The sequence below is a fragment of the Micromys minutus genome (genome assembly GCF_963924665.1).
Source record: "Micromys minutus genome assembly, chromosome: 16".
NCBI lineage: Eukaryota > Metazoa > Chordata > Mammalia > Rodentia > Muridae > Micromys > Micromys minutus.
In genome coordinates this window covers 31,224,577-31,251,791 of record NC_137985.1, presented here as the reverse complement: position 1 = coordinate 31,251,791, position 27,215 = coordinate 31,224,577, and the positions used below count along the sequence as shown (strand labels likewise).

The following is a 27,215-nucleotide window of genomic DNA, read 5'->3' as shown; positions in this document are numbered from 1 at the left end:
TGGCGCCTCTAAAGACCCCTTTAGGTTGCTACAGACCTCAGGTATGTGGACATTTTGGAAGACTCTGGAAATGGAGGGACTTGAGAGAGTTCCCAAGTGCCTTCAGGGAGACACAGAAAAATCTGAACACTGGCTCCCAAAGACTTCAAGCTCACTAGCCCCCTCTACCCAGGAGAGTTTCCACCCCCTCCATGTTCTTCAAGTTCTCCTGCCCCATGCTGGACAGTGCTGTATCAGCAACTAGCCTGTGAGTGGCTGCCTCTAAATATTTCAGGGCATCCCCTGCATCTCAGCATCTCTCTGGGCATTCAGTTTCCCTGAGTGGCATTGCCAGGATATCTCTGCTTACAAACCATGGCCTAGTTCAAGGAGAAATTTTGAGGCCCCAAAGGGGACGTTCATTGGTGAAGTCATTCACCGGTGACGGGGTGGTGTGAGGTGCGGTGAAGAAGACCTGTAAAACACACACAATCACAGACACATACACAGTCACACACACACACATACAAACACACACACACAATCACACACATACAAACACACACACAATCACACACACACACACACACACACACACACACACACACACCCAATCACACACACACACTTCCTCATGTCCTGTCTCCTTCTATGTAAGAGGCAGGTCATCCATTTGGCAATTATGGCTCTACATACTGGCAACTCTATATTGAACCAAAATGGAAGAAAGTCTTGGTGTCCCACTTGTTTTATCCCTTTCCAAAATCTTTTGCACAGATCACCTCTGGACTAGTCTTGAAGAAGGCTGATGGCCCATGTCCCTTGCTACCACTAGGGGGTGTAATGAGCTCACTTGGGAGGGCAAGTCATGTGCTTGGAGACCCTGAGCCTTGAACTTGGAAACCGATGGGCTTACTGCCTGGGGGAATGCTGATGTTTCTGAATGCCTGTGAAGGGTTGAGCAAAAAGCATCCTTGTCAAAGGCAGAGAGATGAAGCAGGCCTTCCAGCAGTCAAGCTACCCACTGCCTCCCCCTAACCAACCAGGCCTGAGTTGATGCTGAGCTAAGCATTACCACAGGAGTACAGATTGTTTTACATGTAATTTGAATATTTTTTTCTTGTGAGTCAAAATAGCGCAGCAAACTTCTCTCTACCTGGCCCCTTCCCATAGTTCTGACTTGTTCCTCTGAAGAACCTCCAGTCCCTGAGTACACCATCAACTCCAGGTGCTCCAGACTGGGGGGAAAATGTGGAGCTGGTTAGTCCCCTAGGCTGCCTGGACTCTGTACTAACTGTGTGGCCCCCTTTCTTCTGCCCACAGATCCTCCATGTGAATCAACCCCATGATGCAACATGCCTCCCCAGCCCCAGCACTGACAATGATGGCCACGCAGAATGTCCCTCCCCCACCCTACCAGGACAGCCCCCAGGTGAGTGCGCCAGGGAAGAATGGGGAGGAGTAGCCTTGGAAACCCCGTGTGAATGTGGAACTGGTATTCTCCCAGGCCACCGGCAGTCCTGACTCAGCTTTAGCCTGCCTGTCTGCCTTGGGGTGGCTTCTCTCGAGAGTCCAATCTGGTCATTGAGTGACACAGGTCATTGGACTTGACAGAACACCAGGCTCAAACACTGTCTGATTAATTCTGTTACCAGGACTGTAACTTGGAGTTGTGATCATAGACCTGTCCGCCACCCTCACCCTGCAGACACTGGAGAGTACTAAGTGCCTTTAGACTTGCTCAGGGCAAAATTGACACTGTCAATCTGGGGACGAGATGTGCATAATCTATTTAGGAGACTCCTGCTTTCCTCAGTAGCACATCTTCCTTCCCCTGATCTCTTGAGCACTCTGACCAGCGCCCTGCTACCTGCCTGTTAGAAGCATCTCTTAAGGCTCTGCTGGGCAATCTTCCTAGAAAGAGAATTCTTGGTCCATGGCTTCAGTTCCCCTCCTCTGGTTGTCATTTTCCAGCCTCAGCTCCATGTTCTTCTCAGAGTCCTTCTGTGGTTGCAGAACCCGTGACCCTCAGCAGCAGTGTCTTCCCAATGTTTTAGATTCTCTGGTTTTTGTTGTTTTCGGTTTTGTTCTGTTTTTTGGAAGCTTCTACCTTGTGTGGACTAAGCTACTGCAGTTCCTGAGACCCATCCCTTCTTATCTCTGCGCTGGGTGCCTCCCAGCAGCCCCTGATGGCTCTGAAAGCCTGCGTTCTGGGGCCGTGCTTTCGCATGAGACGTCCCCTTTACCCGTGTTCTCCTCCTTTCTCTTGTCTGGCGAGTCTGTCTCAGTTTAACAATTACCTATCGGGCGTGTGTCGTGTGAATCGCATTCACCAGAATGTTCACGTGGCATTTAACTCAGGGGAGAGCTCCTGTGAGTCAGTCCACCTTCTTGTCGAAACTGTCCTCTGACCTTCTCTATCCCTTGCAAACATAGGCATCCTCACAGAGCCCATGGAAACTGGTATTGAGACTTGTAAACAGGGCTGGGGACTTTGTTCACGCTCCTCGGTCCTATGGCCTGCTGATGGCCAGCTCGGTGTGAGCACAGAGCAGCTCTTCTCTCTGCCATGTCTCTCCTAACCTCTGGGAAGTTGCCAGATGATGCAGGGCCACCTTGCAGACCATCTTTGACCCCCCTTCTCCCCGAAAGTACAAAGCCCCTCATCATTCAGTGACCTGCCAGCACGATCCCTTCAGTCTCCAGGCTTGCTCTGCACAGGACCTTCACACTCCTCCCTGAATCTCATTAACCTTAAGAAATGGGATGAAGATGGAGGCTGAGGAAGAAAGGTGAAGGCAGTGATAAAGCGAGAAGCAGGGAGAACGGTTCCCAAACAGAGGCTGCAAAGGTTTCTGGGTTTTGGAGTCAGATGGCCTCAGGAGTCCCTTTTCCCCTTCTTTAGGGCTGGGGTGTTTCTCCCATATAGGCTTGGCTACTAACATTCCACACTGCTGGTCCCCTGCCTTCCTCCCTCTCAGCTTTCAAGAGCTAACCCCAGCTTCTCAGGGGAAAACTCCGCTCTATTTCCCTTGTAATGTCATTATCCTAAAGAACCAGCTGCTCTCTGACACTGTCTTCGGGAAAGCCAGGCCTTATAATAGGACTGAGGGTGCACACAGGGACTCGTCTTAAATAGGGGCTCTCAGGAAACGAGACCCACTCTTTCATTACCCCTTCAGGTCTAATCTTGTGACTTTTGTTCCCTATGTGACAGAACTCCATGTCACCTCCCCAGAAACCCAGTTTCTTTCACAGGCAAGGAATGGACAGTCTCTGATATGAAGTCCCCAAAATGAGAAAGGGAGCAAGGAGCGGAGCCTCTCCTCAGAGACCTGTGCAATCGTTTTAATAATGTTCCCGTTGTGCTAAGGGCTAGCAATACTGAACATAATCTATTCAAATGCACAGGAGAATGTCACTTTGGAAAATTAGGAATCTGCATTAAAAAATTCCCAAGCCCCGGACCTTCTTTATAATAAATTAGAATTTTTTTTCTAGGCAAGTTCTTAACTTGGCAATTTTCATTTTGAAGTTTGGGGAATAAAGTTATTAAAAATGACGGAGACCTTTTTTTTTTCCTTTTCCATTTTAGTGGAAAAGCATTAATGGTTATGGCCCCATGCTATTTGGGCATAAGCCAAAGTGGTAAGATGGCTAAGTGGCTTCCAGCCCCTCCGGGCCATTTGAGTTTGTCTTGGGGAAACTCTGTGACTTCTCATAAGGACGTCATTTTGTTTATTATGTTCTAAAGACTAAGTGTATATTTAGAAATTGCAAAAGCAACAACTCGGTAGCACCCTTCATGTAGACTTATCTCCTTCCTGTATCTTGCTGTTGAGATCTGTTGGAGAAGCAGCGCCCTCTACTGTCTAATTATAATTCCTCAGACTCTGGTTTCTCTTCAGATCACGCTAACGATTATTTTGTCCTTTAAAAAAACTCTCATACGTCAATTCCAGTACGCCGTGTGTTTGTGCCCTTGATCCAGACCTTCATTCTGTGCTCTGAAGAGGTAGGGGTGGACTGCTCGAACTCAGAACTCTGTAAGAAAAAGTTGTGTACAGGGAGGCTGGATATGAAGCAGAAAGATGGACCCTCAGTTCAATGCATCATGTTGACTTGCCTGTCATGGTTCCTGTTCTTACGTAGCTCTGTCATGGTGGGCCTGGTCACCACAGTCACCGGGGCTTTTACAGTTCCCACCGGCTCCCACCTCCTCCTACCCCAGAATTCCTGCCAACTCTAATGGAACTCTACATTGCATAGATAGATGGATAGACAGACAGACAGACAGACAGACAGACACACACACACACACACACCAGTAAATGTCACTCTGGTCTCCTTTTCATACACACCAGTAAATGGCACTCTGGTCCCCTTTTCAGAACTCATAGTATCAACCACCACTCTGTGAGTCCTTCTAGTCCTGTGCCCTTGTTCATTTTCTCTCTTTCCACCTCAGAAATACTTTGAAGTCCTCCTGCTCCTCATCAGGAAGCATATACATATTCAGCATCTTCCACAACGCCAAGTTCTCCCAGCTCTATCAGCAATTCCAGGAAACTGGGATTTAGTAGTGAGGGCAACGGCTTCTCCACCCTTCCCAAGCCCTTATCAAGGAAATAAAAAGTAAACATAGACACACACCTACTGTTCCATAGATGCTCTTGGTTTACAGGCAAGACACATATTTAAATCATCTGGTCTATTGGGGTAGATGGTGGGTAGATAGCCAGTGTTTAAATTTCTCTGCACATTTACATCAAGCCCTGCTGCACGAATGTCCCAACAGAAAACACAAATCTTAATGAATCCTTTTCCAGCCCTGGCGAATGTGACACTTGGTGGGTGGGAGCTGTCACCAAATGACATAACAATACTTGTTCTGAAAGGGACTTGGGCAGTTTATTCAGGACTGGCTTTTCCTTGTTCATCAGAGGGAGAATGATGACAAAATGGGGACTCAGCTTTGAGGCTCATCTGAGGAAGCTCCCGTCAGAAGGAAGGCAAGCATTTGCTCAAGGCCTTTCAATAGAAGCAGAGTTTACATGGAAATGGAGGTCCACTGCTTTAACCCCCTGCAACTCTTGGAGTAAAGAGAACGGTGTCAGGGGCCAAGGAAACTACACCCATAGTTCCAGGGTCAAAATGATGCTTCCCCACCTTCTCAACGGGGAAGGTAAGACCGCCAGAGATGGGGCTACAAAGCATTCTTTCGACCTCTTTACGCCTTCTTCCCCTCCCTATACTAGCTCAGATGCTCCAAGCAGAACCAGGGGTGCATCAGGCCTAGGGAAGCTGGCTGGGCTTTGATCAGTCATTAGAATCTCCATGCTGGTTTCATTAACAAGGCAGAAGGGGGTGGATGGGGCCCCTGGCTGTGAATGGCCTCCATCCAGGCCATGCAGCTGTGCCGGGCAAGCAGGTTCAGATGCTGTCACAGTCCTTTACATCCCTCTCATCTCTTTAAGGCCTGGAGCCCCCTGCCTCGCAGGGTCTGCTCAGCTGCCTGTGAAACACATTCACTTTCCAGCATAAAGTTAATTCATCTGCTTTGAAAGTTCCCCTAAGCCTTTTTGTAGCTATGATTGACAGGTCCCTCTGCCCCTGGGGGCAACACCCCAGGGACCATATGGGAGACCCACCTTCCCTCAATTTTATTCATCAAAACATATTCTTCTCTTCCTTTTATTTTGTTGTGGGCCTTTCTTCCCTTTATAGTCAGTGACCTTTCTCCCTGCCTGCTTGGCCCACCCATGTCTTTAGACCTGGATTCTTCATTGCATAGAGGGAAAAAACAAACTCCGGGTCTAGCTCTGTCCCTGCACAGGAGAAGGTGAACTGTCCCTGGGACTGGAAATCTTGTGATGAAACATGCTCAGGTTTAGGTTTTGCCTTTCATTGACTTACTTTCTACCTCAGTTACCAGAAGCAGGGCTCTTATTGTCTAACTTCTCCAAATAGGACAAGTGCCCTAAACAGGTACAAAAAAAAAAAAAAAAAAAAAAAGTTAATGGCCTAAGGATACAGAGCCTAAAATAGGTCAGGGGACAGGTGACCACATGAGCAGCGGGGATGAGAAGTACTTTACATGCTGTGTCCTCACGTGCCACCTTTGAAGAGATTCAGTGTCCCCATGGCCTAGCATGAAGGCTAGATGAGTAAGACACCTGGACTCCTGTCCTTGGAGTTGGTAGTCTCCGAGAGCAGGAGGACGCCCCACAGCAGACATTCAGGAATCCTGGGTCTGACCCTGACCCTGCTACCATGTATGGCACAAATTCAGGCTCTTCCAGTCCCTCAACCTTTGAGTGCTTCCTGCAGGTCTAGCCAGCTGTGTGCCTTGTCCTGTGGATGCAGAATTAGAGTTCCCGTCCTTACGGGGCTTTAGTTTCTGCAGATGCGAAGTGCAACTTCTGCCCTTTTGGCCTCAAAACCTATGAACACTGGAGTATGAACCCAGGGTGAGGTTTCTCGGCGTCTGTTCAGCTATGCCCTGGCTCGATTCCTCGCTGCATCTTTTGCACATCTCCATGGCCCAGATGGGATTGAACTTTAATTACTTTTTTATTAGGAGCACAATAGGCATATCAGATATGTTTTTTCAGCTAAGAACGCACACACGCGTGCGCGCGCACACACACACTTATGTGGATAGACCCATGCACACAATAAGATTCTGTTAGGCTCTTGGGTCTGTCGGAAATCCCTGGCTGGCCTGGAACCATCACAGAAGTAAGGGATCCTGTGGAAATGAATAGGAAGTGAGGGCAGGGGTCATGCCCCCTCCAAAAAAAAACTGTACAAAGCTGAGAAGCATGAGATAGGGTTCCTCTCCCTTGCCTGATCTCTGTTACAGCTTTCTGTCAGTAATGACCAAGCATAAAGTTAGGGGGAGGCAGCATCTGGTAACACTTTTGTAAAGCACTGCCTATGAAGTGTTAATAAATTAATCAAGCCCCTCTCCCGTATTGCACAGCACCCCAACTCTTCTGTGCACTTGTCTGGTTAGTGGATCTTGGTGGAGGGGACTCAGCCTTCTGTTTCAGGAACCCCCCACTGCCAGGGTTCTGATTCTGTCGCTGCTTCCCCTCCCAAGGCAGATGTTTTGAGGAGGCCCCTGTAGCATCTTGTTTGTCCTGAGACATTTAACCATCACTGGCTATCCATCACTCTCGATCTGTCCCTTGGTCAGTCACTAAGCAAAACATTACATCTGGGAAACCCATCCACCCATGGAGATGGCCCCACAGTGTCACAGATGTTAAGACTGGAGGCAGATGAGGCAGAGGCCAAGGCTACCTGACTCTGGGGAGCGTGGAGAAAAGAACGGACTCTGGGGAGAGTCAGGACTCTGCCAGGAGAGAAGGGGAAGTGCGGATGCTTCTTACAGAGGCCATCATGGGAGTCTTTAGACATGTTCAGGAAGCCAGGAGCCCTGGGGTGTGCGGAGTGAGAACATGGGGAAAGTGCTGGTCCCCCTTGCTGGAGTTCAAGGAATAGGCCCAGGCTTTGAGCACTCTGAGACCATTATCCCCCTTGACACTGGCCGTGCCCACTGCTGCCTTCCTGTTCAGCCCCAAGCTGTATCTACCAAGTGGCTTCATGCTCTGACCCTCTCCCAGGTCCTTGGACTGTCTTTTGGATGCTAGGAAACCGAACCTATGCTGGCTTTTTCCTGGCACTAGAGGGAGTGCCAGTTGCTGGCTTGAGTCTTTGCAGCCAGCCCTTAGCAGCGGGTGGGAGGGGGCAGACCTGCACAGAACCTGTTGGGTTCCTTTAGGAATGCTTATCCTGACTTTCACCTGCTAGGTTTCTGGCTCAGAGAAGGGGGATCATGTCTTAGAAGACATGTCTGTGCTGAGAAGGTACAGGTATGGGCTGATCAAGGTTTGTAGCATGGAACCTAGAAGAGATGTATTGCTAAAGGTCCACAAAAACCAGTCCTGTGTGTGGTGGGGGACCCCAGGGAGTGCAGGCCCCAGGATACAGCAGATGTAGGGCGTGAATTCAGAGAAGACTGAAAATCGAACATCAACAGTACTCAGCAGCCCAAGGCTGTAACTTACAAGGTAAAGCCTTTCCTGCTGTGCACAAGGCCAGGTCCCATCCCCAGGGCTACAAGTGATACCAGAAGATGCTGAGAAACAAAGCTCACTTCTCTGAGTTGCACTTTCCTGTACGGCCTCATAATGGAACCGGGGAGAGGTAGTATTCACTCTGTTCAACTAAGAGGGCAGCTGAGGCTGACGGGAGCTGAGAGTCACCTGACCCAAAGACAGTTGATGATTGGAGTATTTGTTTCTATCATCCTGCTCCTAAGCCCATACTTGCAACACTTCTTACGACTGGGTTCCCCCCCCCCTCCACAGAGATACACTGATGTCACAGGACCTCAGGGCAGAGGAGAGCTGAGGCAGCCAGCTAGTGGGCTGCAGGTTTTAAAGTGCATGGATAATGTTAACAGTAACCGCCATGCTGAAGCCTGTTAAATTCCAGCTGCTTTGACCCGCCATACCTCATTTTCCTCTAGTCAGTTCTAACTGTAGGTGTTAAAAAAAAAAAAAAAAAAAAAAACTATCCCCATTTTATAGACTGCCATCAGAAAGGTTGAAGAATTTGCTCAAGTCTCACAGATAGAGGTAAAGAAGATGCCCACCTCCGATCTATATAGATATCAAGATCTATCGGCTCCAGATCTTGACAGGGTGCCCACTGTTCCAATCAGTGTGTGGTCAGAGATAGTAGACCTCTCTATTACGACCTGGGGTATCTGGGGTCAGCTAGAAAGGTATCATTGCATAGGAAGTCCTACCTGGTCCACACCGGTTCCTCCTGCATTCCATAGAGTTTGGATAGGCTCTGTATCCGTGTGCCTATGTCCTCAAGCATCCCCCAGTCTGACAGGAGAGCGAGACAAGCTGGCAGAGAGTTGGAAAAGAGCAGGTGTCCTGCCCACACCGAGGTGTCTCTTGTCAGTACCGTCAAGGAGCAGCTACCCTCCCAGCAGAGCAGGGGAGAGAGGAAACATCACTCTTTCTCCTCAGGTAAAACATCTGAAGAGAAAGTTACCTATTCAAAGTTTGCCCAGCAGTCAGTGTCAAGGGTGAGATTCAGAACTACTTTTATGTGACAGGAACACCTCTGCTCTTCCTAATGCAAAGTGACTTTCTTGCATGCTAGGAAAGCTTCGTGGTGGTTCTCTGCTCAAGGCTACCTACTTCCACCTCTGTGAGTATCAAAGCAGAATTCCCAGTGGATCCTGGCAGGAAATAGCAGTTGACCAAAATTAGGAGTTCAGGGCCCCTAACCCAGCTTTCTTCCTAGTTCAGGGTCTCTGGAGGGCCGCCTCTGTGTTCTCCAGAAGAAACATTAATGAACAGTAGGCCACTTTGGGCTAATAAGCCCTCCATAACTTTCTACTTAGGCTTCACCTAAGTTAGAAGTATTTTCAGGACAATCACTGTCAGGAAAGACGACTTGAAATTCATTGGGCTACAGACACAGGTAACAAGCGTCTCCAGGAGTGTCTTCAGCTGCATGAATGTCCATTTTCTTGTCTGTAAAATGGACTGAGGAACTGCTCAGGATTGCTCTTCAGTTTGAAAGCCTACACAACCTTGTATTAGTCAGGTAAACTCTGCCAGGTACTGGCTGTTCCCCCACTACAACTGTAGAAGGGGGGGGGTTAACATGAAGGTGTCAAAAAGGCTAATGTGGACCATGAACATGGCACTTTCTGGCCTCTCTTACAGCTATCCAGAAATTCTTCTCCTCATTCTAAGGTAAAATTGTCAGAGTGGTTAGATCTCTTAGCTCCCCTAGCTATTGTATGTCTAGTCATGCATTTCATAGCCTCAACTCTTCCCATTTATAGAATGGCAGACAGGGAACATCACTTAAGAATTGGAACAAGGGAGCTATAGAGATGGCTTAGAGGCTAAGAGCACGTGTGGCTCTTCCAGACGAGCTAGGCTTGATTCCCAGTGCCCACGTGGCAGCTCATAACTGTCTGTAGCTCTAGTTCCAGAAGATCTGACACCTTCTAACCTCTGTAGACACTGGGCGTGCATGTGGTACACAAACATACATGTAGACAAGCCATCCATACATATAACCAAAGAGAAGAGGGGTAGCAGGAGGAGAAAGAGAAAGAAAGAAAGAAAGAAAAGAAAAGAAGAGAAAGAACAAAAGAAAGAAGAAAGAATGAATGAATGAAAGAAAAGAGAAAGAACAAAAGAAAGAAGAAAGAAAGAAAGAAAGGATGAAAGAAAGGAAAGGAAGGAAGAAGAAAAAGGAATGGAACAGGGGTTCTTGAGGTCTATGATTTTGGCAAGGCTGGTTCCATCTTAGGTACACAGATAAGCTTAGTGTTATCACATCCAAGAAAGGGAAGCAGGCAGGTCCCAAGGTCTTCACTCCAAGAAGAATCCACAGCTAAGAGAAGAGTCAGGATCCACATAGATCTTGTTCTCTTGATTAGCCCCTTAGTCTGTGTGGCAGGTATTATTCTTGCATCAGGAAATATAATGCCAGGAGACTTGCCCCAAAACTCCTCGCTAAGAATCGTTAGTGGTTCATCAACCCCAGACCTGATCCAAGCTCCTTCACTTGCTGAGGCTTTTCTGATTCCCTCGTCTGCTCTCAGGACATTGGATAGCTCTCTTCCTCCTCCTCCGTGCCCTGCTCCTTCCTCTGCTTGTCTGCATTAGTGCCGTCCCCTGCCTTGTCTGCAGTGAGCCATTGAGGTAGAATTTCCTTACAGGAGATGCTCTGGTCTGGAGTAGCCCATCTGAGACCAGCTGTGGATGTGCTGAGTGGTCTTGTGCATGCGTACCGTTAGTCTCTTCCCATGTCACAGGAGTGGATGAATGTCGCTTCCGAAGTTCCCTGGAATTAGTGTCTAGTTAGTAACAATGGCTCTTCAAGCATGGGTTGGAGAGGAGGGTCCAGTCCTGATCTGCATCACTCACCAATTTCCTTTCTGTAAGTGCTCCCACTGTAAAGTGCTCCCACTGTGAAGTGCTCCCACTGTGGCCAATTTCAAAACACCCAGACGTCAACCAGTTTACAAAATTCCCGAAAATTTCAACCATCAGTGTCACAGGCACTTCCATGAGCCCATTTAACAGCCCTGCCCTGCCCTGGTTCTCCCAACTTCTTCCTCTGCTCCCACCCTTTAGACTTCGATGCCCCTAAAACTGATTTCAAATCACCCCTGTTCTCTTGAGGGTCTTTGACCTTGTAAATAGTGGCTGGTCCTTTTGAATTCCAGGTCTTTGGAAATGGCTAGCAAAAAGAACCTGTTCAGAAATAAACATTCATCCTCCAAACCAGAAAGAAACGCAGACTTGGCTGGATCAGCCCCCATGAGCCACATAAATTTGAGTCATCCTCCTTCTCAAACCAGCTCTGGTCTCTCCCACCCTCTAAGAGTCTCCGAAGGTCTCTCAGGAGATCGGCAAATGACCGGTTTTGATTTAATTCTTATTCTGAGCATTCATCTTTATCCCATCAGGGCCTTCCATTGCCTCTCCCCAGTCAAACAGAGGAGTACCTCCCTCACCCTTCTCGAGAATCTCATCTTAGCAGAGGCCTCATGGATTCTTTCAAGGACACCAGACAATTTACCTAGTGGGCATAGCAGTTCCCGGTGCGCTGACATTTCACCCTCGGATGAGCTCTGATGATGTAGTTGTGCCCGCTTTCCGACTGGAGTACGTTTTATAACTCTCGTGCTTAATTATAATCCCCTCGCTCAAATATTTAACAGGGGGAGGGTGTCTCATGCCTCCCTACTTCCTCTGGTTACCAAATCATGCTTACACATTCTGGGGCCTTCATGTAGTCATCTTGAAACAAACTACAGAATCTCTTCAGCATGCTGGTCCGCTGTCCTCTGAACATGCCTTCATGTACTTGTTTAATCCAAGTGAAAACAAGATCCTAACCCCTCACTGTGCTCTAGGCTTTCCTTAATGCATCCTCAGACAGCATCCGTTCATGTTGGGATTTGCTTGTTCTTTGTTCACGGGCACATTACACCTTGGCTATATTGAGCTAGCCATCAGTTAATGCGCCGATGGTAACCCCTGTATCCCTGTTCTGCACTCGCATTATTGATTGTGTTTTATTTTTAGAAGTGTTCAATTTGAACTTATTAGATGAAAAATAATCTTATTGAGGTTTGCCCTATTGTCCAAATCTGTAAAGATCTTTTGGGCCCAAGTTTCTTACCATCCATAAATTTGTTGGACATTTCCTCAGACAACCTTAATTTTTGCTGTTTGTTTTCTTTTTATTTATTTTTATTGGTTATTTTATTTATTTACATTTCAGATGTTATTCCCCTCCACAAACCCCCTATTTCCTCCCCCTTCCCTTCTACCTACAAGGGTGCTTCTCACCTGCTCACCCACTACCCTGGGTCACTGAGCCTCCACAGGATCAAGGGACTCCCCTCCCAGTGATGTCAGATAAGGCCATCCTCTGCTACAGATCCAGCTAGAGATATGCCCCCTCCCCATGAGTACTCTTCGTATTGTGGGTTAGTCCCTGGGAGCTCTTAGGGGGTTCTCTGTTTTGTTGATATTGTTGTTCTTCCTAATGGGTTTACAAACCCCTTTAGCTCCATCAGTCCTTGTCCTAACTCCTCCATTGGGGTCCCGGTGCTCTAACTGATATTTGGCATCTGTATTGGTCCAGCTCTGGCAGAGCCTCTCAGGAAACAGCTATACCAGGCTCCTGTCTGTAAGCACTTCTTGGCATCAGCAATAGTGTCTGGGTTTGATGCTCAGACAACCTTTAAATCATCAAGAAAAAAAAATGTTGAAAAAAAAATGACCAAAATAAGGAAGCATGTGGCCTTTGCCTAGGAACCGCTTCCATGCTGACATCTGTCCTCAAATTGCTGTCAGTGAGGTATAATTCACAATCCATGCAGTTTCCCACCAGGCCACACACAGTGGGAGATGCCTTGCCGAAGTGAATTACACTGTATTTTCTACTTCTGGCAGTTTAATGATCTTGCTAAACTTTGCATGTTGTCCAGCACTGTTCTTGTAAACCCAGAGCCTAGCACAGTGCCTAATGGGACTCTGGAGGTGGCTGCAAACATGCCCAATTGTGTTAACAGGTGAGGGCCCAGATCAGTGTAAAGGTGACCACCCTTTTTTATTGGCTGTACCCTTTATCTAACATGAACTCTAGTACGTTTGCTTCATGCTTCCTTCACATAGCATCTCTTTAAAGACCACCAATTCTCAATACATACTGATGAGTGGGGGAAAAGGAGCTTAGGCCAGTTAAAGGATTTGTCTGAGGTCAAGGGCTAGTAAATGGACACATAGCTGTCTGCCGGCCTGGAGACACCAAGCCTCCTGTGACTGACTTTGCACACGTATCCCATGGTGGTAGAGGTGTTTCATTTTGACAAGAAGAAGACACCGTATAACAAAACACAGATGCTTCTCTTACGGTGTCTCATTTACCCTCCGCTATTCATTAATTCATTCATTCAACGAATATTTAATACCTTCCAGTGACAGAATGCAACTGTTATGAGCCCTCCTTGCATTCTAGAGAGGAGTAGGAAGAAAATAATCAAATAAACATATAGTTTATGGTCAGGCTGATAAATATACAGAAAAATAAAACAAGGGGCAGGTGGGAGGCTGGATTTTTCTTTAAATAGTGGTACTGAAGCAGAAATATATGTAGAAAAAAAAGCAAGACATGCCTATGTCCTGGGGACATACACACAGCAATAATGTGATATATTCACAAAATACTTTTTCTTCCATAAAGCAGGGACCCAGATCCTATTATGAACTCCCAAGCTGTGACATGCCTGATTCTTTCAAACATATGCATTCATTTATTTGTTGACTCTTTTTCTCGTCGAACGTCAGTCATTTTTATTTAAGTATGGTCAATTGAGTGCCAGGGGGTGGTGAAGAAGGCCTTAGAGCCATAGCCAAACTTGAGCTCTGACCAAGAACAAGAGAATGACCATCTTGGAATCAGGGACGGGTAGAAGAAAGAGAGTAATACGGAAATGTTAATAACATTCAGGAGTCTATTTAAATAAAATCAATATAATGTAAAAGAATTAAGTTCTGTAACAATGGTTTTCAAAAACTGTAGACATATTGGACCATTTCTTTAAATAAAACATTAAACAGAAAAGTCAAGGTATTATATTGAAAGGAATTGGTATTGGCGGTGTAAAATTGTAGACCTTGGAATGCCTTCAAAACCCCATGACGTGCTATGAAAATCATTTTTTAAAAGCTGTAGCTCCAACCAAGAGCAAACACAGACATCTGTTCATTGTCCGTTAAAAACATCATCTTCAAGTGGCCATATAAACCAAATTGGCAGAGCCATTCTCTTAGCCATAAAAACCACCTGACGAGTTAGTTACCGCTTGACTCGCATGAAAAGCGATAAATATAATTTTCCAAATGAAACATACTCAACCTGTTTTTCCTGCTTTTTAAAGTTATCTAATCAAACTCATTATTATTTAAAAAAAAAAAAAAAAACCCTTAGAAACAGGGACTGGAGAGACGGCTCAGTGGTTAGTAGCGCTTGATGTTCTTGCAGAGTACATGAGTTTGGTTCCAGCACCCATGTGGTTGTTCATAACCATCTTTAACTCCAGTTTCAGGAGAGACGCACTACCATCTTCTGAACTTAAGAGCACTAGACATGAACATGATACATGCGTACACATTGAACATGATACATGCGTACACATAGTCAAAACTGTCATACAAAAAAAGACTCCCAAGTGTAATTTAAGTAGGTTATTGTATTATGGTTTTGTTTTTATTTTTATTTGTCTACTTCTGGGCAAAGATCACAACATTTGAGTCAAGAACCATCTCTTAGGTGTGCCTGTGATCCCAGGAAGAGAAAACAGGGAGATCACACATTCAAGGTGAGCCTCAGATAGTCAGCAAGTTTTAAGCCAACCTGGGGCTACGAGAGACCCTGTCTCAGTAAAATAAAAAATGAAAAAAATTCTCTAAGTCTTTTTGGCATCCATTCCCTGGTTACTAAGTGTTGTTTGGTTAAGAACATACTCGTTTGAAGAAAATGAAGAGACCGCTTTTTCTGTCCCCACGAATACCCGGATACACTTTATTAGGAATAGCTCTGTTGCCCACATTTTCCCTGCAGGCCCGGCATAGACCAATGGAGACCTTTCTCACTCCACCTAATCTTCCCTTCCCCTTCCTTCTCTCTGCAGATGACAGCAACCGCGCAGCCACCTTCCAAGGCCCAGGCTGTTCACATCTCAGCACCCTCAGCCACCGCCAGCACACCTGTGCCCAGTGCCCCCATTGATCCCCAGGCCCAGCTGGAGGCTGACAAGCGAGCTGTGTACAGGTAGGCTCCAGCAAGCCTTAGCTGTCAAATGAGACCACAGGTCAGAGGGTACACAGTGGTCCACAGTGACAGCCAGCAGCAGCTAGCCTGGGCGTCCCCCTCCTCGAGTCAATTCAGAATCCGCTTACCCCCAGCAGGTCACTGTGGGTTTACTTTAGCTGCTGGCAGTATCTGTGACAGGTATGAGGGTATAGGTGGTATCAGCCATGAAGACTCCCTTCCCATCTCAAGTGGGAAGGTGGGCCCTAATGAGCATCAGAAACCCTCAGTTCAGCCAGCCAAACCCCCTCCTTGCCCGGTTTCTTGTTGCCTTCATTCCAACAAGCTTACCATCTACAACTTGATAGTCAAGTAAACTGTGTGTATGCAAACAGGGACAGCTGTTTTAAAACACCTAGTCCTAGGCTGCAGGCTCAGGCACGTTGAATCGGTTGGTCAATCAACAGGAAGAGGGGTGTGAATTATCTTTGTCAGCCTCCCAGGTAAACTTGGCTCCAGCTGTTTGTTGGGCCACGCTCTGATTCATGCTCTTAGCAAGAGGTGTTGTGGGTGACTGGGTGGGTCCTGGGATTTCCCCAAAGTGAGTCTGTTGAGAACAGGCTGCTCTCCTCAGTCATCTCGTTCTGCCTGCGCCACAGACCCAGGACAGCATCCTGAATGAGAAGGTGTCCATCAGCTTCAATGAACTCCAGTCCTTGTGTGTGTGGATGGGGCAGAGGCTGTACTTATCTAAACACAGACCTGAATGAAACTGTGATTGTCGTTTGTTCGTGAGGATCCCACAGTACAAAGAAAGGACAATGCCCAGTCTTCACTTGGTACTGAGGCTGGACTCCGGCTCACATTCACCTGTGCATGTCCCCATGTTCCCGTGCGTCATCAGCAAGAGCAGCATACCTGGGAGAGGTATATATCACAGCTAATGCCAGTAACACAGGGAATAATGCACCCAAGACTGGCGAACAGGAAGACAAATGAAGACCGAGTCCTTCCTTCCCCCGCACCCCAAGACAATGTCTATGTGGTAATGATGGTAATTAGTGATGCTGTTATCATTATCCTCAGCATTATTTTTAGTTACTCAGATAAGCTGATTGCCTCTAATGCCAACACCTAGGCCCTGCAGAAAAACAAAACAGTACCTGGTCCTTGCCTTGTGCAAGGAATAAGCCAGGCCCAGCTGCCCTTGGATGCAGGGCTCTGCCCAAAGAATTTTGGAATCAGTAAGTGGCATTAATCTCCCAGGGAGGGCAAGCTAGCCTTCCTCGGGGTCCTTTCCTCCCTTCCTCTTTCTCTCCTATAAAATCATTACTATTAATATCGCAGGCACCGTGCTAGACTCCTGGGAAAGAGTCGTAGGAAGGTAAACACCAGTACTTGTCACCCCAGGAATCGATGGATAAGCAAATAAGAAGGCACCACTGTGTACCCAGAGAAACTGGGCAGGTCTTCTTTGGGAGGCAGTGCCTGTGGCTGGTCTTACTGGCTGAACAACTGACTCCACCAGGGGAGAGAAACAGGTAGGCTAGCCCTGTCAGCCAACACAGGACTTGCTGTGTTATAGGATCAGGATGAGCTAGTGACCAGAGCAGCTCAGGCTGATGATGACACAGATGCCCGTTAATGAGCCTGGAGACCTCGAGGAGGTGTGAGCCTCTGTGAGCAGCTTGAGAAGGGAGAGGAAGAAAAGTGACCTCTGCAAGCTGCCCTCATGACCTGATGGCTCACAGTGTTCAATTCAGACAACTATCACTACACTCGTGGTCCACGGGCCAGCAACAGCACGTCGTATGACTAGAGCTGATTAGAAAGATGTCTTGGAGCCCAACCAAACCTCATGACTCGATATATGAAATTCACATGGTCCTGGGTGATTCTTATGCACCATAGAGGGTGATCTCAGACATCTCTTCAGACCCTTAAGGATGGGGGGGTAGTGAACATAGATCACAAAGAATGCCTCTGATTCAGAGGATCTTTGGGCCTGAAGAGATAGCTCTGAGGTTAAAAGAAACTGGCTGCTCTTCCCGAGGATGCATGTTTGATTCCTAGCACCCACATGACTGCTCACAATAGTCTTCAACAACTCCAGTCCCATGGGACCCAATGCCCTCTTCAAGCTTTGTGAGGCACAAGCATTATTCAGGCAAAACACTCACACATAAAAACCAATAAAAAAATGTTTAAGGGTGCTCTTTGAGAGAAAACAGGGTGCTTAAGGTGGGGGGCTGAGAAGACTGAGCATAGTTCCTACAACCCCCAGTCCCCACCTCACAGGTCTTCCTTCCTCTGACCTCTCTCATTATTGTCCTAGGCCACAAATACAATCACCATTTTGCATCAAGTCATGATATCTGCTAGAAATAAAGTTTCTGGAAATCCAAAATTGGTCCTGCCTCACTGGGCCTAAAGGTTCATGGCAGACTTGGGAAGCATCCTTAGGAGGAGTTCCTGAGGCATCTAGCACCATGGCAGGCACAGAGCAAAGATGCACTCCACAAGACCATCACAGCAAGGTCCCTGGGCTCCAAAGTTCTTCCTAGGAGCCCAGGCTCACACTACGCCCAAGCCAAGCTGTAAGAGAGGTGACCTGCCCACTGTGTCATGCAAAGTAGGACTCAGATAGTCCTTCAATTAACCCTTCTTCCAACTCATCACTTCTCTTCCCCTGGGATAACCCAACAAAAGCCCTTAGCATTTGCCCAAGGTGGACTTGTGACCATCTGATGCAGTAAAGAGACTCCTAGGCAAACATGGCTGCCCTGCTCCTCACAGCTAGGTTGGCACTAACACTTATACCATTGCCTAGCTCTCTGGTCCTATTGCCTCCAGGCCCAGAGCCCCGGAGTTATCCCCTTTATTTACACCTCTCCTATTAGAACCAGCAGCCCCGCTCTGCAGCCATTGCTTGGATGCCCAGACTCCTGTCAGGTCAGTTATTTTAATTAGATTTGCCTGCTCGGGGGCAGTTTGGTTGTTCCAAAGCACATTAGGGAGTCCACATTTCATGTCAATAAATGTAACAAGACCCTTCCATTCAGATTAGTGCCCAGTACTACTTTTTTTGGAAGTCTTCCCTGTGGCCCCTTCCAGGACTATAGATGGAAAAAGATGGAGGAAGCTTCCCCTATCCCTGCACTGCTGACAGGCAGAGGGACAATATGACAAAGGGGAGGGAGCCTGCCAGTGCCCCCAAGGTTTTATTTGTGTATAAGGATGTGTTAATGAAATATGTTGGTTCCCTTCTGATCTGAAAGCTGGGGGAGGGGACGAGCAGAGCCCGTCTTTAATTGGATCATACCGGTGCATCATCTGGGCTAATCAGCAGAGCAACCAGGAGCTCCGGCTCAGATTAATGATTTCGGTCTAATCCAAGCAGATCCCATGATTGGATGCACATCCCGGGTAATTGTGTTTGAGGCCCAGGAGCAATGATGAGAAGGGATCGGAGGAGGGGGAGGCCTGTGGAGTAGAAGGTTTAGGTTTGGATGGTTCTGAGTTTTCTCAGCTCCCACCTCAACTCTGACGCTTCCTTCCAGGGAAGTTCAAATCTAACTTGGACTACCACACCCCCACCTGCCTTGCTGCAGAGCGGTGGTCAGGTGTCAGGTGCAGTTTGAGACTGAGGGATTAGGACGCCGAGCAGAAATGGGGCCAAGAGGGTGAGGTTAATCCAGCTCTCACTCCCGGTCCTCCTCGCTCCAGTCTCCTTCACTCCCCTTTGAAGTGTGTGGGTTCCCATGGAAACCGGGATGTCCTGGGGAGCAGAAGAGTGGCAGGGAGCTAGGCTGGCCAGGTGCGAGGTGGGGAGGAGGGCGAGGGGGGCAGGGAGGAGGGTGAGTTTGCAGAGCAAGCTCAGCTAAGGTACTGCCTGTCTCTCCTATGGCTGCAAGAACATCTCGGAGAGCTATGACCCCCCTGTCGGTGCTGAAGTTACCTAAGGTAAAGGAATGTGGGCTGGAGGTCTCAGAAGCAAAAAATTAAAAAAAAAAAAAAAAAATAGTGAAGCCAACTGTGCTTTGCTTCCCCAGTAAAAAGCACTAGGGGTCAGCTACAGAATCAGGTGGAGATCTCTGACCTTTGTTGTTGTTGTTCCATTACTCAACAAATTAATTGGATTAACATCTGGATAAACATTTCTATTCCCTTCGCTTGCTGGACCGTTAACTCCACACGGACAGGGTTGGGTCCCTGTCTATCTGGCTCATTGCTTTGTCCCCAGCATTCTACACAAGTCACCCTCAGCAGTGTAGGCAAAGAGCCAGCTGAATTGCTTGTTGAGGGGATTAATTAAGTAGGTTAGACAGTAACCCGTAAATACACTGTGGCCCTAGTTTGAGGTGCTGGGAATTGGTGGGGGGGGCGGAGTAAGGGAGGAGCATGGTTTGTAACTTTTGTCAATTTCTGTGTTGTAAATGTTCCTTCCATGACCCACTCAAAACTGCTACTGAAGAGTTGAAAAGAAATACACAGGACTCCATCTTGCCAGCATGAAGTACAGTCCGGATGTAAGGAGCCGGGTCACAGATACACAGTCTCTATTTACAAACGGAGGGAGGAGGATAATCCTATGTGTGGTTTCAGTAGCTTCAATGGCCTTGATCTTCCACATCCCGTTCTGTCCCCTGGTTCTGTCCCCTCAGGTCTAACTCTGGAATCTTAACTTGAAATATTCTCTCTTTAATGACTTAATGTTTGGCAAAGTACTGAGGGTGGAGTAAGTGCTGGATATGTGTGTCCACCTGAAGGCCAAGGCCAAGAGTTTTCCGCGTTGGGGATTCTGCACAGTACTGTTCAGTCTGCTTGCGCAAGCCCACTCTCAGCAGCCACCCTTGTCCAAGAGCCTTCGCTGGCTTACCTTACCAGGGAGGGAACTCCTTCAAGGCAATTCTAGAGGCTCTGTTTTAAACCCTTTTACTTCCTCTTTCTTTTCTCTCGACTTAGAATCTTGTTGGGTTTTGTTTGTTTGTTTGTTTTTTGTTTTTTTATTTTGTTTGTTTTACATACTGCACTCAGAAGGAAGGCTTAAACCAGTCCCCCAGTTCCCATGAACCACTAAGCAGGGATCCTCCACCCTGGTGTGCCCTACCCCTGAGATCTTATGCCAAGTCTAACTGTCACTCCATAAACTAAGGAGATTCCTAAAGTGCTGTGCACATTACTCCCATTTCTCTCGAATTCAGACTGGGTTCCTCTCAAACCCACACCTGTGGGGGAAGGGAGGAACCACGACAGGGAGCAGTGGTCAGAGCACTCCCAGGACACCATCCTAAAGGTCACCGAATCCCGAATCCCGACGCTTGATCCTGACAGCCCCTTTAGCTGGAGGTGCAAATTCAGCTTAGCAACCCATGCTAGGCCTGGGAAGTAAAATAATGTTCTAGAAATAGATGTGGTGATAACCGACTTTGTCACCTTGGGTGAGTTAATCTCTCAGAGTCTCCATTTTCTCAGCTGTAGAAAAGAAAACACTAATACCCAGGATTAAGTTCGATAACGTTAGGGAATGCCCAGTGCAAAGAGCTGTGTGTGTTGAGTGGACTGGAGGGTCTTAAGTATAGGCCCAGTTTTGTGTGGCTTTGGCCTCCTCAACCTGAAGCATTCAGTGATGTGGGTCTCAGAATTAGGAGCACAGCCTTGGCAGCTGTGTGGTCCACGTGCTGGCTCCACAACTGGGCACGCAGTGTTTCTATGTCCTAGCTTTCCTCCTCTTTAAATGGAAGTGCACGTAATACTATATCTCCATTGCAGCTGCCACAAGAATTAGATTGCACAGGCAAAGGCTTAGTAAAGAACCTGGGCGGGGACAGATGCTGGGGAGAGTAAAGTGCTTGCAGCTCAAGCATGGAGATCTGAGTTTGGGTCTCTAAAAACAAACAAACAAACAAAAAGTCCAGGGCAAGGCAAGTGCTCATTTGTAACGCCAGTGATGGAGGTGCTTGAGCAGGTGGATCCTGGGAAAGCACCCATCTCAAAAAATAGTGTGGGGAACGAAAGCAGAAGGCATCTGACATTAACCTCTGGCTGCCTTATGCATGGGCAAGTATGTTCCCACACACATGTGCACACACACACACACACACACACACACACACACACACACACTACATGTGCACGCCTGGCGGATGGTAAGTGTTCTCTGTATGTGTCAGCAGCTGTTGAACAAGTTGGGAAACTGAAGCAAGCAGGGTCATCAGGGCCAGGAAGTAAAGGGTAGGGCTCTGGTGATGGGAAGGGGCTCCTAATCAAGAGGTTAGGTTTTCACAGTGTTACTCAACTAAGCATGTATTTAGTGTATTGTGTGTATGTAAAGCTTAATATTAAATTAGGCCCAGAAGGCATTGCTCAGTGAAGAAATGTGCAGGCAGGGCAGTGGGGGAAGATAGACATAGAGAGTAGCTAAAATATAAATTTGGCACTTAGTAAGGAATCTAAAAATGTATCCAAACATCTGACTTAAGGCATCTGCCCTGTGTGGAAGAGTCATACTTTCCCAAGGGAGGCAAACCCTGAGAGAGTGGCACCAAAGTCGTCCTTTCGGCCGGGCTGAGAGATGCTAGGAAGTTAGTGTCCCTAGGATCAGGCTAGACAAGTGGCAGGGGCCCTGCTGTGACTGTCCTCTTCAGCAGCTTCCTGGCCAGAACCCTGGGAACTGCCACTTTCTAATGATGCGTCTCTGAGGGAATTGGTTCACCCTGTGACCAAAGAGTGTTCTGGCTACAAGTAAGTGACCCTAGTGCTTAACTCTTTGTCTCCACTGGCACAAAGCTTGGTCACTTATGGAATGTGTTGGGTAAGGTGGCCTGAGGACAGCATGAGAAAGATGGAGTCATTCCAAGAAAGAAGTTGGGACCAGAGCTCTGGGCCAAGGTCTCTGAAGTACTAGGTACATAAGACAGATGTTCAAGGCTCTGTCCTTGATGAGGCTTTGTGAACTAGAAACTTTAGTGACCAGTGCACACACTCTGAAGCAGCTGGGTTTGCTGCATGGGAAGTAACATTTTAGCCAAGGGCTGTCACCAGGGGTTCCAGTTCATTGGGGCCATCATCTGGGAAAGTGATACCATGTTCTAGTTTCTCTAGTTCCAAGGGGGAGCCCATTCTATCCCCTTCCCACTGGCTTCTGAAGGCTCTTGGCCTAAGCTTAGTTTCTGCATGAGTTATTGGAAGGCCAATGGGCAGCAGCTACTTTGTTCTAGAGCAGTATGTGTGCCCAGAGGTAGTAAATGCTGTGCCTCTGCCACTCAGTCCTAGTCTAGGTTGAGCTGAGTTGTCCACAGACTGTGTTCACACCCCACCTAGACATAACTTACTGATAGGAGATCCAGGAATCTAGAAGCCCCAAAATGTATTCTCACAAGGTCATGCACTGCTCGGTACACAGAGACCTCAATGACACGCTGTCCCTCCTCACAAAAGGGAAAGTAGTCAGTATTGGGGAGACCCAATAGTGCAGATGAGGTGGGTGGAGTGGGAGAAGAGCATCCTGGGGCTTTAGGACTTCTGTCTCCAAAGACTTCTTAGCCAGGCAGCTAACCCAACACTCTCCTCCTTTAACTAGAATGTTCTGCATTTCTTAGACATTTCATGGCCGCGTGGAAAGGACAAAGACTAAGGCTTCGGGCTTCTAACTTTATCGTTGGGCAAAATTACTGGCCCTCTTTTGAAAGGCTTTTTACCCTACAGACATCCAAAGAGAAAATGGGGAGGGAGAGAGAGGGGAAGGGAGAGAGGGGGGAGGAAGAAAGGGAGAGACAGAGAGAGAAAAGGGGGGTGGGATGGCACATCAAAAAACAAAATCAATATGAATCTCAACAATGTGGACGCAGCTTTGTTCTTTTACAGAAATGTTATTAGCAGATGTACTTCTGGACACCTATCTGATAAAACAGACATGTCTTGTCTTGGCAAAAGTCTTGATGATTAAGGATCCCCACCCCACCCCACCCCCCAGGGCAGCTTGGCTTTTGTTCTCAAGATACACAAGATTCAAGGATTGTGAAAGAAAGAGGAGAACAAAGTGATTCAAATTAGCATATGGGACCAGTGAGATTGCTCAGCAGGTAAAGGGACTGGCTGCCAAGTCTGATCACTTGAGTTTGATCCCCAGAACCCACATGGTAGAGAGAACAGAACCTTCAGTCTGTCCTTTGACCTATCCATGTGCACCCACCTACCTAAATAAATAAATGTTAAAAAAGTCCAAAATTACCACATGGAAGAGAGTTCAGTATTCAGAGTTTGGACATCTGAGTTTATGCTTCAAATCATTTATTTGTTTGATAAAATTATTCAACCACCCAGCCAGCACTCCAGGTGGCTCTTCCGTCAAATGGATGTGTTAAGTGCATAGGGACGGACTGCAGTGTTTTATAAGAGCTTCTTACAAACCAACAAGCGCCACCAAATATGTGTGGGTGAGTGTTCAGCCCCTGCCAGTGACCAAGGCGAAGTGGGTAGAGCCTTCTTTGCCTCCACTCATCTGGTCCTCTGCTGCAGTGCGTCCTGTTTGTGAACTGGCTGGGTTTCAGGTGACCCGGAGAGAAGCTCTGACTGCCTCTCCTTAGCTGCCTAATCTCAGGAAAAGCTGATTCTTCCTTGTGCTCATTACCTCTCCTTTTTGTGATGAGGATGGGCCGGAGTCCCATGGGAGAGATTTTAGATTTTGCTCTTGTAGACTTGACTTAACATCCTCGTTGTTGAAATTTCGTATTGATTTTTTTTTTTTTTTTGATGTGCCAGGCTCTCTGTCTCTCTGTCTCTCTGTGTGTGTGCGCACACATGCATGTACACAAATGTACATATAGACAGAGGCCTACAGAGAAGACTATGACATGCCTGTGTCCCACACTTACCGTCCCACCCACCTGGGGGAAGAGAGCTAGGTTGCAGCCCAGGAACCTTAACAGATGCAGCTCCAATTTAGTAACAAGAAAAAGTCCTCTCCAAGGCAACCCAGGCGAGCATACCGCCCACTGGGCAGGACTAAAAATAATCCTGCATGCTTTCAGCGTCACACCTGAAGTAAAAATACATCCAACCAGGGGCTTCTGGCTCTTCTCCCCACCCTGCTCTCTTCTCTCCATCTGGTGCTGTTGAAGTGGGGAGGAGAGGCTGAACACGCACCTTTTTTCACACCCCGCCCCAAGACCTTCCACCCCTCCCACCCACGTACTCCAGCAGAAGCCAGTCCTTTTAGAGCAACCGTGTCCACAAGCTGTTGGGTGGCTAAATCCGACTCTAGCTTGCCCAGGAATGACAGATTCGAAGCCAGAAAGAACGTCAGGCTCTTGCTTCAGAAACCTCATCGCCGTAGTTACACTGCTTGCTTCATTTGAGCCTTCCCATCCATCAGTGGTCGGAGGACCACTCTCTGTTTTTACATTTATTGGGAATTTAGAAAGTTATCAGGTCACAGACAGCAGTTGTTCAGTATGGAGTAAGGAAGATGGTTCTATGTACAACTGCTGTGATTAGTAGGAAGAAATCAATGTCATGGGGAAATAAGGAATTATTATTGATATTATTATTATTATATAAAGGAGCTTTGGCTGGGCCTGGTGGCTAATGACTTTAAGCCCAGCATTCAGGAGACTAAGACAGGAATATTGCTGGAGTTTGAGGCCAGCCTGAGCTACATCCTAAGTTCAAAGTCAGCCTGGGACTCATAACAAAACCCTGTCTCAAGTAGCTCAAAAGAGACATAGAGAGCAGGGGACATTGTGACCAAGAGGCTATTGAGACTACAATCAGAGGGACAGCAGAAAACACTGTGTTCGCCGTCATGTGACTTGCATATAGTTTTCCATCACAAAACTAGAAAGGAGCTGCTAGACACTGGAAGGGTGATGCTGAGCTGGGGAGATGGCTCAGTAGGGTAAAGGGCCTGATGCTCCAGCTTGAGAACCTGAGTTCAGCTGCTCAGTACCCGTGGGGAAGTTGGTGTGTCAGTGCATGACTGTAATGCCAGCACCAGGTTAGGGCCGAGTGACTGGCAGGTCTCTGGGCTTGCTGGCCAGCCATCCTAGTTGAAACAGTGAGTGCTAAGCTCAGCAGAAGGCTGTGTCTCAAAGACTAAAGTGGAGATGCTCAGAGGAAGTTGTTCTCTGTCCTCCGTGGGTGCATTCAACGGAGAGAGGGAGGGAGGGAGGGAGGGAGGGAGTTAGTTGGTATTTTTGCATTCTGAAAATAACAAGGCATCTCTCCCCTCTCCTTCTGAGCCTCCATTGAAATTAGTATATGGACTCGTTTTCCAGCCAAATGAGTCAGCAGACAGGGGAAGTAAATGTAAGGGAGTGGATGGTATTATTGTTGCTTATATAAAGGAGTCCACATACCCCCCTCTCATACCCCCAGGGGAGGGGGTTGTAAGCGAGTATTAATTGTATTAATTGATAGCTTACTGGGTACCAAAGATTGTTTCTTCTGTTAACTATGTGTAGGAGGGATTGTCTCCGCTATAGAAAAGTAGAAACTGAGGCTCAAGACATTCTATAACCTGCCCAGATATCACGCCACTGTCTCCACAGTCTGTATCTGTTCCAAAACCCCCCTGCTTCCTTCTGTAAACTGAGTGAAGCCAGGAGAGAAACCCAAGAATTTCCTGTGATGACTATGAAGGAGGGAGACAAGGGATAGAGAAACCCATCACAGTGTGTGAGTTGGATTCTGCCAATCATTAGAAGGCCTTGGAGGATGCAGGACCAGGAAGCTCAGGTGCAAGAAGTCACTGGAGCCCAGTGTAGAGCCAAAACCTGGAGCAGTGCCTTCTGGGATATTGTCTCTGTGATCCCACTGTTCTCTGGCCTGTGATACTAGCAATGAAGTATCACAATGCCAGCCCCTATGCACAGCACACCGTGTGCGTGCCTTTGGCAACCATGTATCATAAGGGTAAGCAGTAGCTTGAATGACAGCCCCACCCTTAGTGTCCCACCCCAGCCAGCGCTCTGGCCAACAGATTAGTATCTTCTGGAACAGGCTAACCCCCTCTGTGACTTTGGTCATGCTACATTGTTTCCACCCAGAAATCTCTATCACATATCATCCACCCCACCTGGGAAGGGCTCTCACTACCCTTTACCCTTTGGAATGAACCTGGGGCTCTGGGAGGAGTGGGCACTGAGCCCGGGCTTCCTCTGCCTCAGTAAGATGTGTCTGGCCAGGCAAGGGTGCTGAGGGAGTCTGGAAGCTCCATGGATGTCTATGGGGGGTGGGGTGGGAGGAGGTGGACAGCCCAGTGATGTGGCCACATACTTGGCTGGAACCATAATTGAGGTCTGTAGCCTGGCTAAGGTCACAAGGAAAGATATGGCTGAGACACTCAGAAAGGACAGAGGCTTGATGTGAATCACAGGATTTATCCGACAGGGCACTCACTGACTGTAATTTCTGAAGGCTTGTCCCTTCAGCTCCTCCAAACCTGCAGCGGCCCCTGTTTCTGTGTGTCTATTTTGACACAGCTGTTGCTCCTGAGTTTTGTATCCCAGCCTCTCTGAAGCAGTTTGTGTTCTTTTCCATCCTGTTTCTAAGTAGAAAAAAAATTTTTAAATTAAAAACAAAAGAAACAGCACAGCCAAGTTGTCTACGGAGGAAGAAAGGGAACTGGGAAATGGACCCAACTGTCTTTTCCTGAGTCCTTACCGTAATGAGACATGTGCTGCAGCCACAGAAGGGAGCATCAAGTCAGATTAGAGTGTGCAAGGCCACCAGGAAAGCTGTGGTCTCTGCTCCCAGCCATGCAAACTTTAAAGGAACTGATCAGCTGAATCTTTACTAAGAACCTGTCTTGAAGTGGGGGGAGGAAAAGAGCTTTGTGGATTCACACCAGCTCT

General features: G+C 47.5%; 1 protein-coding gene across 1 annotated transcript in view; it reads left to right on the top strand.

The window, feature by feature from the left end:
- The window catches only part of PKNOX2 (PBX/knotted 1 homeobox 2), a 263,021-nt gene that overhangs the window by 186,090 nt on the left and 49,716 nt on the right, over positions 1-27,215 (top strand). The window contains exons 4-5 of the mRNA XM_080930675.1: positions 1,303-1,411; positions 15,242-15,381. Coding sequence (XP_080786801.1) covers positions 1,325-1,411; positions 15,242-15,381 — 227 coding nt within the window. The 5' untranslated portion in view covers positions 1,303-1,324. The remainder of the gene's footprint in view (positions 1-1,302; positions 1,412-15,241; positions 15,382-27,215) is intronic.